This window comes from Lygodium microphyllum, chromosome 4 (assembly GCF_053477565.2).
Source record: "Lygodium microphyllum isolate KBCC chromosome 4, Lygodium_microphyllum_v1.1.10, whole genome shotgun sequence".
In the NCBI taxonomy this organism is placed as follows: Eukaryota; Viridiplantae; Streptophyta; class Polypodiopsida; order Schizaeales; family Lygodiaceae; genus Lygodium; species Lygodium microphyllum.
Genome location: NC_141138.1, coordinates 49,598,857 through 49,611,663, shown reverse-complemented (window position 1 = coordinate 49,611,663; position 12,807 = coordinate 49,598,857). Strand labels below are relative to the sequence as shown.

Here is a 12,807-nt window from a genome sequence, read left to right as displayed (position 1 = left end):
CCAACCCACTTTAACCCAGGAAGTGGCTTCCATAGATAGATGAACATGCTTTCCTTTTTCAATTTTGGTGTCTTACAATATCCACCTCCCTAACAACATTCTTTTTCTTCACATGCAACTATAGTCTTGAATCAGTAACTAATCACATGTCACATCTCTATTGAGCAGACACTATTGATATTTTGCTTGTGAACCAATGGAGCTATTGACATTGACAAAGATGCACATACATTTGTAAAGGCATTAAATCCTCAAGTTATTTGGTGAGATCAATATCTCCAATATGCAAGATGTATCAACCAATAGGAAAGTTGATACACATACATTTGTAGAGGCATTAATTCCTCAAGAAACCTAGTAGACCTAGTTAGTTGCAAGGTGTAACACACAACCTTCCTCATTTTTTCAAAGCTACAATCATTAACATGCTACACTACACATTATGCACATGGAGGCCAACATGCATGATCCTAACTTTCCATACTAATGTTCTACATGAGAATATACTAGACCTCGCAATCACATGAATATATGCATGTTATAGCTCTTTGCATATGTGTCCACTAAAGAATATTACAACATGAATCCATACATGTTACAACTTTACATTAGTAATAATGCATGCTTTGCAATCTTGAGTTGAAAATTTGTTCACTAATCTTACCATGTATCCATCCATGAAAGTACATATCATTTTCTTTATGTTTCTCATAAAGTTCAAATAGGTAACTTTGTGGCACTATACACTATCCAAGTAGTATTATCTTAGTGGTGTGATGCAATTGATTACAACATTGGTGATAATAGGTCTTGTCTATTAGATGAGTGTCGATGCATTGTATCCATATTATAGCAATCACAAAATGTGGTTACCTTCTTGAATCAAAGATTTGGAGAATCCAATGAAGAATTTCATCTCTCAGTCATTGAGCACCATTAGTAGTTGTGACTTCTTCAACTTCCAAGGTGATGAAGGAAAGTCCTACTTCTTGGCTCCCATGAAATGGACTCTCAAAGTTTCTACATTTAGCTACAACAAATGAGGCCCTTGATGCACTTTTAACCATGTCAATTAAATACATGGTATTGGTGACTTTGTTATTCCCATTCTTGATGTAGTTAGGTTCACTCCCACAAATATAGCAATAAGATTCACAATATACAAGTTGGCAAGCAAGTGTCAACATATAGTACTCATCACCATTGATGTTGAACCATGAGGGGGTTTTGCGCTTACATTCCTCCCCACACAAACTCTAATTATGACATGCAAGACCTTGAAATTGCAAATAGGAGCCATAATGGACTTTAAGGCAACAATATTGACCAAGGGAATAACAAAGGGAGCTTTAGGGGCCCAAGTCCAAAGGATTCTAGCTTTTGTGATGGATGGATATGAGCATAGAGAAGAATGAGGAACAAGAGTTCGTATGTGGTTTTACTAAAAAGCTTAAAATGTCAAAGACATGAAAGTAAGGGCATAAGCATGTGCAAAAATTATCTTGAAAGACAGTTGATTTTAAAATGATTGTTATTTCCAATATTCATGTAATAGTTGTAAAATTTAAATATCACAAAACAATTATTAAACTGTGTATGCTCTTGTAACAAAACCTAACCATTTTTTTGGTTGATGTTGTTAGATATCATAATAGTTTCTGTTAGACATATCTCCTAGATCCTAGTTCATGATTGCAAACCTACAAATCCATACTCACTATGATGTTCCATTATCTCTTTCACATTGACTCTTTCACCTTATTTCTTGATTTAATTGCTCGCATTCCCTCATGCTTCTTTCTTGGTTGTATCACTTAGATTCTCTCTCTCTCTCTCTCTCTCTCTCTCTCTCTCTCTCTCTCTCTCTCTCTCTCTCTCTCTCTCTCTCTCTCTCTCTCTCTCTCTCTCTCTCTCTCTCTCTCTCTCTCTCTCTCTCTCTCTCTCTCTCTCTTTGTGTGTGTGTGTGTGTGTGTGTGTGTGTGTGTGTGTGCCTTCCATCCACTATAGCTTTCATCACACCATGATATATGACATTAATCTATGCTTTCTTCTCTCTATCCTTCTCACCATGGTTATTGCATGTGCTTCACACTCTCTCTCTCTCTCTCTCTCTCTCTCTCTCTCTCTCTCTCTCTCTCTCTCTCTCTCTCTCTCTCTCTCTCTCTCTCTCTCTCTCTCTCTCTCTCTCTCTCTCTCTCTCTCTCTCTCTCTCTCTCTCTCTCTCTCTCTCTCTCTCTCTCTCTCTCTCTCTCTCTCTCTCTCTCTCTCTCTCTCTCTCTCTCTCTTGATTTTCATTTTCTACCCTCTCAACACTTCATGACTATTGCAAGCATGTGGCTGATCCATTAACACCGGGAGGGCCCTTTTCATGCAAGCCAACCATTTGGGTGCACAAAAACTTGGCTAGCTTTGGGAGAACCCTTCGATGGGAGAAATATTTATGAGCTTGCAATCATTTGCAAAGTATATGCATGATGGCATATCTTGAGGTGAGGCTCTCTAGGAACATCCAACAATGGTGAGAAAGATAGTCCATATCCTCAAATAATCTTGTGGAACATCGAATGCCAAAGGGTGGGGCCTCCTATGTCTACACAACTCTTGTGTTTCTATCCAAGGTCACCCCATATTGTCCTTTATCAATGAGGTAGGCAATGAAGCCTCTACAATGATTGTGTAATCTAGAAGAAGAAATTTGTCAATGTCTACTATCTGCTACATGTATATTCACAGCTATTACTCGAAGGTAGGTTAGTAAATCTCAATACCTACAAGGATCTAGGTGTCTCTAGAGAAGGCCATGATTCAATAAAAGGGACTCGCCCAATGAAAAAGGCAGCATTACTGCCATCATAGACCATAGTATAGGCAAGACATCTACATACGTAATGCTCCTTTGTCTCCACCTCTAACCAACATATTTGACACATCATATCCTCCTATGCCTTTCTCGAGTGTTTGCCAACCTCACCTCAAAGGTGGTGTGAGGAGGTCGACACCTAACCTATGGTACACCACATCCCAAATTACATATGCACTTTCATATATCTAAGCTTGATGATGAAGCCATCCTTCAAAAGGTGAAGATGGTCCTTATAGAAGGCCATTTTCATACTAAGTGGTGGATCTAAAGTGATCTATGTCTTCTCAATGTCTAGCCACATGATGTTCATCTTGATGGCATGGTTCACCTCAATGTGATTAGATCACATGGTGTGCAAATCTAGATTGTATTGGAATGGTAGTAGGGCATCACTCTAAAAGCCATTGTCTCTCAACCATGCATTAGTTTGTGCACAACAATATTGAATATCTCTTACTGCAAGTTGCCGTCAGGAGTGTAATGCAAATTGGGGGTTCCTATCTAAATCAACTCTGATAATCTATGGTTATGTACGAATACCTAGAAGAGAACCTCAACCATCATGGAGGCAACAATTAGCTCTACTCCTACAATATTGTGTTGCACAAATGATTTGTTGTATATCACCCTTGAAATCAACATCAACAGCCTCTCCATCTTTCTCCATCCATTGTGAAGATCAAGCCCCTAAAAAGTAATTGGATACATGATTATGCCTCATGATGACTAATATATTGAAAAGTCATAACTTCATACATTTTTAAATGAATTAGATTGGAGCACTCTCTCTCTAGGGCTAACAAGGCTACAAAACCTCATGTGAGCCTAGCATAAGCAACTCTTCTCATGGTGAATTTGGGTGTCTGGGCCTAGAGAAGGTTACCCCAAGGTAAAGATAATATGATATTTACTCCACTTATTGCCTAGGTAGATAAACTACAATGTTGAAGTGGCAATCCAAGCTCTTTTATTTTTTAGCTTTTTTTCGTAGAGAGAGAGAGAGAGAGAGAGAGAGAGAGAGTGTGTGTGTGTGTGTGTGTGTGTGTGTGCGCGCGCGCGCGCGCGCCCACGCATGATATTAACATTCTCTAAGTCGCCTCAAGGATGTATATAATGACAAACTCAAGATCTATATACAATCCACTTCGCAATGCCAATGGCATGAGTAAAGGCAAACTACTAAGGCAACAAGAGTTATTATATAAGGTAAGGATCCTAAGTTAGCATAATGCTTAGGCCTTCTAAACTCTTCTATGATGGCTTTACCACCTCAACAAGCTGCCCATTTGTCCTTTTTTCTAGTTGCCTTCATGATCTTGGAGATCTCACCTGTTTGTGCTTTGAGTTATATTGGTATAAGCTCATCCATGATCTATAGTTTAGTTCATTTGAAACATTTTGATTACTTTAGTGCTTCAATTTTACTTGGTACATCTCCAAACTCCAAGGTTGCTTAGGTATTTTTTTGTCTAGGGATGTGCCATGGTGTCACCCACTTGAAACCTTGATTCTCTAATATTGGATTTAGTTTGGTTTCTAGCTTGTATAACTCCGAATATTCTCAAAGGACTTCATCCTCTAATTCGCAGTGGTTCTTCACACTAGCTATTAAGAAGTCCTCTTAGTTATGCATGAGATTCATGCTTCTTTTCTAATATAGCTTCATTAACTATTAAAAAAATAGTGTCTTATCATACCTTGTTGATTTTATCGTTCCTTGTTTTAATTTCGTTATGTACCTCTTGCACTTTTGTTGTCATGTCTTTTACTTCACCTTCAATCTTCTTGTTGGCCAATCACCTCCATAGCCAACTTCTCTAATTGAATCAAACAAGTGTATAATGACCTTGGAAAGCAAGTCCTTCAAGGTCGTATTTTCTGCTTGCAAGTTGTAAACTCACTCATTGTTAGGGTGAAAATGTAAGTTTAACCATCTCCCTTAGGTGATGTCCTTGCAACATAGGGACATGTCCACGATAAATGGATGGATGTAAAACAAATTTGGTTTCACCAATGCTTGTACAAACCTAGAATTCAATGGTCTCGTGTGAATAGGCTTCTAGATCAATTACTTGAGCTATTTGACCGTTTTCCCAACGACAATTTGCTATGGTTTGTTAGCATTGCCATTTTAGGGCATGTGCCTAGATAATAGTGCGGTGACAAGGTGGTGCAAGTTCCAACAAATTACCCACTGTTAACTTCACTTAAGTGGTACACTTAACTTTGAAATGTGTGGATATCTTGCTTTTCAAGAAAGAATAGCTTATCTGATTTTTTTTAAAAAGGTGTTGTGTGTGTGTGTGTGTGTGTGTGTGTGTGTGTGTGAGGGCAATGCTCTTGCGCACAATAGTGTGCCCTTGTTCAAAAGACGTAAAGACCCATTATCATAGTACTCCATACTCCATCTAAATGATTCAAATGGACCATTTAACCACTGAAGGTGTTTGAACGTCCTAGCTACACTTGCCATTCGTCGTGTGGAGGTGTTTGAATGATGTAGTTGCTCACTATCAAAGTATTTCGAATGATTCAAGAGGACCATATAAGGTGTCGTTAGTTGGGGATCCAAAGATTAGGAACCAATCAGTGGATGAGTTTACATGCCTCCAATGAAGTAGGCTCAATCAAGGCTCTCACAATGATCCACCTCCCCAATGGGGGATAAATGTGTGAAGGCCAAAATCAGTTCCACGTTTAACAAAGTGGTCCCTCCCCATACACCAGATTAAAAAAAGTTCGTTCAATCACAAGTAGTGCACTTCATCTAAATGGTCAAGGATACTGTCAACATGCTCATACTATTATCAAAACAAGATATCTCGTCCAAGAATAATACTATCATAAACAATCAATTAGAGGACTTATTAAGATACCTTTGAAGTGAGTAGCATGCAGCCCTTTCATTGATACCTCTGAATTAAGGAGTATGTAACCCTTTCATATGACAGTGTATAACAAAGCTGCTACATTTTAATGATTGTATGAAGAATCAAGATAATCAAACATGTTCATGTAGTTGAAAGTGTATCAGTCCAACTTATTTGAATTATTAGGGAGTTGCATTCTGATAATACAAGACAATGAATGAACAGAACCGCTCTTTCTACTAGAAACACGGGCACAAAACTGTGAAGTAGCCTTCTAGAAATTTTAGGCATTTCCTGAAAAATTGTCTCAAGAATCTGCATTTACACAGCATCTGCCAGCTTTGCAGTCCTTTGATCTGAACAATGCAGAGCTTTTATCCAATCCAACTCCAGGCGAAAACCTCCAGGTCCAAGAACTGCTTCTTTTGGTCCACCCTCAGCAGACACACCCAATGTCATCCCACAAATACGACCAGGATGCATCTCCATATGTGTCTCAATTATCTTCCCTTTCCAGGTTGGAAGATAACGACTGAAGGGAATCTGATGTAGGAAAAGACACAGCAAAATAAAAAATGAGCAGAGCAACCATATGTCACCATTTACATCATCTCACAACAGTTAGCATTGAAACCCAAGGGCTTCCACCTACCCTAACTTGATACCACTCATCCTTGGGAGCAAACACAAAGGCCTGCCATGTGTGGCCATCCTCATATTCACCCGTCCAAGACTGTGTACGCAACTGAGAAAGAATAGAGTTCATTAAAACCAAGCAGTCTAAACAGCATTCAACAGTATTAGAGTACCCCGAAAACAATGGATAGTCTTTGTCCTTGTCGCTGTGTCTGTGCATGCATGCGAGTGTGTGTGCATGCATGTGTTACTAATGTTTGCAAAAGGCAAAAGGCCAGAATGTTCCACGAGACCTGAGCATATTGTCCATGTCCAGGTGATATGATTATGGCTCCTATGGCAAGTAATGATGGCCTGGTCTTGCTGTAATACCTTGTTTGTGGTCAAGGGCCTTATTGCTGCACCATATCTCCAAAATTTGAGCTAGTGTCGCCATCATTGGGGCAACTCTCGAATCAAGGGTCAGGGTGTTTGATGAGACCTGGGTGACTGGTGATCTGAAGAAGTGTATAGTGGCTTGATACTTAGTAGTGCTCTCTAGTGTAAGCAGGCCAACCTTATGGCTCCCTACCTTTTTCTCATATATATAGTGCGGAAACTGCCTCCCAACAGTTTTTCATCTTATTTTTTACCTTGTTGTTGTCATTCCATATAACCAAATACTTTTATCCAAACACAATTTCAGAAACAAGTTATGATTTAAAAAGGCCCCAAAGTTCAATATACCAAAGCAAGCAAATAAAATGGTAGCTTCATTCATAATCCGCAAGCCATGACAGCTTGAGACATCGGCGAATTGGCTTCCTAATGTCTGCATAACACTGGAGAAGAATAGCACAACATTGGATGCCAAATGCATCCGGCTTTTCAGTGCTTCCTTTATTGGCCTCTTTACCCTACGGGTCATGTCATGCAGCTGGTCACCTCAACAAGTACTCCTCAGTGTCTGTGGAGCTCTGATAGGAAGAAGCTGAGGCATCTTTGATTTGGCAACTCCATGATCCGAGAGAGAAGACCAAAATATTAATATCCACCGGATCAAATAACAAACTGGACATCTGCAGTTGTCTCAGCCTGTTAAAGGGTAAAAGGCCCACTCCCTGTCTGCTAAATACTGAAAATTTTGACTGAGTACAAAAGGTGTGCCCCTTTCTTGGCCTGTTTACTCATGCAGCTACCTGCCTCGGCAAGTACGTCCTGTGTTTGCAGAGCTCTGATAAAAAGAAGCCACAAGGCATCTTTGATCAGGCGACTCCATGATCCAAGACAGAGGACCAAAATCATAACCTCCATGGAAACTCATACAAGTATTGACACCTGCAGCAGTTGTCTCAGCCTTCTACAGGGAAAAAGGAGTGGTCTCCCATCCCCTGAATACTGAAATTTGAAATGAGTACAAGAGTGTCTACCAACTGGATTAGGGGAACTCCAACTTCGGGACCGGGTTATCATAGTATATTAATAAACGTTTGTTATTAAGTGTATGAATACTATGAAGGTTTGGACTGCCTTATATGTTGTTCCCAGGGAAATCATTTGATTAAGTAATCGATGAATTTAGAGAGAATCGCCTATAACCCCTTTTTAATCCTTAGCACTATCTTCTATAGCCTTTTCATTATCTCTACTCAACACTTGTTTCATAACATAATACTTTCATTCCTTAATCGTTTTTTGAGCATAACATCAACGTATCTACCTGGCGTCACTTGCAACCGAACGTCTTCCCGGTGGACTGCGAGATGAAACCTTGCGGCGCGCTCCCTCTTCCCGATAGACTTAGTTGATGCACACCACAACCGTAGATTGATTTCTTTACACCACGGTGTACACGATCTTAGAGCAAAAGGATTATATTCCTCAACAAGAGAAAATAGATACAAGCTGAGAATAAAAGGACTATAGAGTAGGCTATGGATTATTGGGTTATGGCTATCTCCCTAAGGGCTGTTTAGCTCCTCATTTCAAGTTCCCCGAAGAGATGGTGTTTCTCTTCTTCGTTCTTGAAAAATGACTTCTTTGTGAGCTCCCCGAAGAGATGGTATGTCTCTCCTTCGTTCTTCACAAAGAGTATGCTCTCCGAGTTCGAATGTCTCGAATGAGTCTCGGGTCTTGGTTTTATAGGCTTTGGTAGTGCTTGATGACATGGCACTTTTATAAAGTTGATTGGACATTTGAGGTATACGTGGTTTATAAGGGCACGTATCCTTTACATTATTGCGCATTATTTTGAGTGCGCATCTTTTACTTTTTACATCTTTTGAAAGGGTTGAATGCGATGTATGCATTTATTGCAATCTTTTGGGTGATTTTCTTTACAAAAGATCATTTTCGGACATGGGAGCATAGTCTTGTATTAGGATGGTGATGTCAGCCTGTTGATAGACTTTGCTGACTATATGTCCTTTCTTCTCTTCTTTTATCTTTTTCAATTGTTTTAGAATAATTTTTAACCCTTGAGCTCTTTTGAAATATAGATTGTTTATATCCAATCTATTTTTGTTGATGGGATTTTCTGTGCTGTCAATTTGAATAGTTTCTGATTTATTTAATTCTCGAAGTATGACTAGATGAACTCCTCTAGCCCAGTTGACTTCAGGTGATGCGTTGAATATTTTGAAATTCAGTTTGGCGCCAATATTTTTTGACTGTAGAAGATTGGCACTCCATTTGAAGATGAATGGGAGTTGTTGTAGTTCTGATTGGTTGTCGGTGTAGATTTGGTCGAGAAAACCAAAGTAAAATAATTTGTTTACCCATTCTGGATTTGATTCTGGTAAACAGATTATCCTTGGGTATGCTGTTTGAGTAAGCTTGATGCTTTTGTTATCTCTTTTCTTCATCTGGATTATTTGCTGAGAGAGTTTTTGGTATTCTCTAGCAAATTCTTCTAGCTTGATGGCTTCGTACCTGTTATCTTCAGAAACAATATAATCGTTAGTATTTTGATCTGCCACTCGTTTGGTCGGCAGTGAGTTATGTACTGACTCTTTCGAGTTCAGTGAGTTATCTCCCGAGCCTGACGGCATCGGTACAGTTAATGTACTTTCCTTTGCAGGAAAGCAGTTATGCGACCCGAGGAGCATCGGGATAACCACCTGCTCCTTGTCCTTCTTTTGCTGTATTAATTTTACAGTGGAAATGTTAGTGATGATTTTTTGTATTTTTTCTTTTATATCATCGACTTCTTTAAGAAGGTCTTTGAGCTGGTTCTCGATGTTCTCCATTGTGGTTCTGCAATCTAAACTTTATATTAGTACTGCTGCTTCTCTGGTCAAAAGATCAGCAAGAACGTTAGTAGTACCTTTAATATGAACTATCTCGAAATTATAGAATGAAAAGAACAACTGCCATCTTTTCAGTCTTGCATATTGTGGTAGATTTTTAAGATTATTTGTTATTAATCCTCTTACTTGGGTGTTGTCTGTTCTTATTATAAATTTTCTTGGTAAAAGAAAGAAATTGAACTTTTCTATTGTTCTTTTTATAGCAAGAATTTCTAATTCATTTATATGATAATTCTTTTCTGTTTTAGAAAAGGTTCCACTTGTATATCTACAAATGTTTTCTTTATTTTCGTTTTCATTTGTTATTTCCTTTAATACGCCCCCCCAGAAATTTTCGGAGGCATCAGTTTCTATTACTAGCAGTGTATCATCTGCCGGTAATCGAAGCCGAGGAAGATTTCTGGACTTTTCTTTTATAGTTTTTACTGCATTTGTATGTTCTTGAGTTCATTTCCATGGTATATCCTTTTTTAATAGTTTTTGTAAAGGATTTCTATGTTTTGCTAGATTAATTATAAATGTTTCAGCGTAATTAGCGCAACCAAGAAATCTCTGTAGTTGCTTTATATCAGATATTTCATCTGGGAATGTCTCTATTTTGGCTGATATATGTGGTTGAAGTTCAACTCCTGTGTTATCTATGATTAATCCTAGATATTCAATTTTTTCTTTGAAGAGTTCCATTTTCTTTAAAGAAAGATTAACACCATTTTCTTGAGATATTTGAAGAAATTGTTGTAGGTGTTTTTCATGTTGTTGTATATTTTTACTCATGATTAATATATCATCTACATAGATGATACAGAATTCATGAATATTATGATAGGTTTTATCTAGCCATTGTTGGAATTCTTGAGGAGAATTCTTTAAACCAAAAGCTAGTATTGTCCATTCATAGTGTCCTTGTGGAGTACTAAAAGCTGTATATGGAATACTATTTTCTTCAAGTTTTATTTGCCAAAATCCACTTTTACAGTCGAATTTTGAGAATATATTTTTATATCGTATTTTGTCTAATAGTTGACTTTTGTTGGGCAGAAAGTACCCGTTAAATTTTGTATATTTATTTAATGTTTTATAATTGACTACCATCCTAGCTTTTCCACGTTTCTGTTCAGAGTGATTCCGAACCATGAAAGCTGGTGATGAGTGTGGGCTTTTACTATGCCTAATTATTCCTTGTTCTAATAACTCTTTTAACTGTTTTTCAAATTCTCTTCTATCTTCTTCCGAATAGAACATTGGTTTACACCTGATTATTCTTTCTTCTGTTAATTCGATTTTTGCTATCGTTTTATGTTTTTTCCAAAAATGTAGGGGATTATCATGGCAAAGTTTTTCGAATTTGCTCATGTATTTTTGTGTTAGATCTTTATATTTTTCTTCTAAATGTTCTAGTTTCTCATTTTGAAATATTCTATTTATTCCGTAGTTGAGTCTTTTTGTTTGTATTTTTTCATTTCCAATAATAAATGTTATTATTTGAGAATTTTGTCTATATTCATCAAAGGAGTTTATAAAATTATTTCCAAGTATGATGTCTACTCCAATTTGATCATTTTGGAATATTTCATCTACAATTATCTGTTTTCCTTCAATCTCTATTTTAACATTTACTGCTTTATGTTTATATTGGGTTTTATGTCCACCCATATCTAGGCCTATTATTTTATCTGTTTCTGTTATCCATTCATCATAGTGTAATACTTCTTTTTTGCATACTGAGATGAATGATCCATTATCTAAGAATGCGTCAAATTCTCTTTTGATGTCTTTTGTATATACCATTATTTTGATATAGATGTTATTATTCAATTCTCCTAGAGTTTTTCCAAGTCTCAACATTTTTTTGTAATTATTTCTTGATTATTGATTTGTATATTTAATAGATTATTTTCTATTTTGTATCTTTGACAATCCTTTTCTAGGAACTTCATTCCTAGGATTATAGGATACTGTTCATCCGTTATTCCTTCGTCTATTAGCAAAGGTATTTTAAATATAAAGTTTTCTATTTTTATTTCTACTTCTACTGCATGAGTAGTTTCGTAGGTTTTACTTGTCCATAGATGGCTATAATTTTGTTTGGCTATAAGTTCGGTAGGATATAAATATCCTATGTTATCTTTTCGGATGTAGTTATCTGCACATCTTGTGTCAATTAATATTTTTATGATTTTCCAATGTTGTCCATTGAAAAATTCTCCTTTTATTTTGAAATGTGTGCTATTACTCTGATTGTATGATGTATTAATAATTTGTTTGTTTTTACTATTACTATCTTCCTCTCCCGGCGAGAAAGAGGGATTCCTCAAAATGCCATTATCGTCAATGATATGTCTAGATTTTTGAGGAATTAATTGTAAGTTTTTCTTAGGATTAAGATCTAGATTCCAATCTAAATCGTCATGTATTAATGGTCTGTTAATGGTTGGTAGTTCTATTTCTTCAAAAGAAGAATAGAGATCGTCTATATGGATAATGTCTTGGTCTTTATAGCGTACTGAATGTACACTGTTTGTTAATGCGTAGCTTATTCCATAATGGATATTAAAAACTTTTGTTCCTTGTAGAAAATTATTAAATCTTTCAAATTTATATGCTAACGTAAGCGTAGAATCTATGTTTTTATCATTGAGATTGATGGTATATTTAGGGAAAAGATAAAAACCAAGCTGTTGATATGCAAGGTTTCCTTTCATTATACCTAACAATGAATCAGTTCTATTTATTATTCTGTTGTCAAGAATAGCTAATTTGATAGGAGTATCAATTCCTTCACGAAAGTGTGCTTTGATTAGTATATGTATTCCTCCGAGATGGAGAAATTGAATTTTATGTCTGTCTGAACTCTTTATAGAATTTAATTTTTCTAATATATCTTTTTTGAGTAGTAAAGGTAAGTTTACATTACCTGTAGCATTTTCTATATCTATTGATTGTTCTTTTATTTTGAGTCCAAAATATATTATATTTTCTCTTTTAAACAATGTCATCCATTGTTTGTAGAATGTATTATTGAAAGCTTGATCAGTTGTATCTTGTACTTTGTCTTTTGATAATTGTTTGAATATTGTTTTATCGAATAGTAATTGTCTAGAAAACTCTTTTGAGTCTTCTGTTTCTTTTTTGTATAATGGATTTTCCATTA

At 36.6% G+C, this 12,807-nt stretch overlaps 1 protein-coding gene across 2 annotated transcripts in view; it reads right to left on the bottom strand.

Annotated features, from left to right (window-relative positions):
* Positions 1–5,707: 5,707 nt before the first annotated feature.
* Positions 5,708–12,807, bottom strand: part of LOC148037016 (putative complex I intermediate-associated protein 30) — a 78,688-nt gene continuing 71,588 nt past the window's right edge. For both annotated transcript variants that reach the window (XM_087675955.1, XM_087675956.1), the window contains 2 exons: positions 6,386–6,478; positions 5,708–6,276 (listed from right to left, as the gene is read on the bottom strand). In XM_087675955.1, the coding sequence (XP_087532081.1) occupies positions 6,055–6,276; positions 6,386–6,478 (315 nt within the window). In that variant the 3' untranslated portion in view covers positions 5,708–6,054. The remainder of the gene's footprint in view (positions 6,277–6,385; positions 6,479–12,807) is intronic.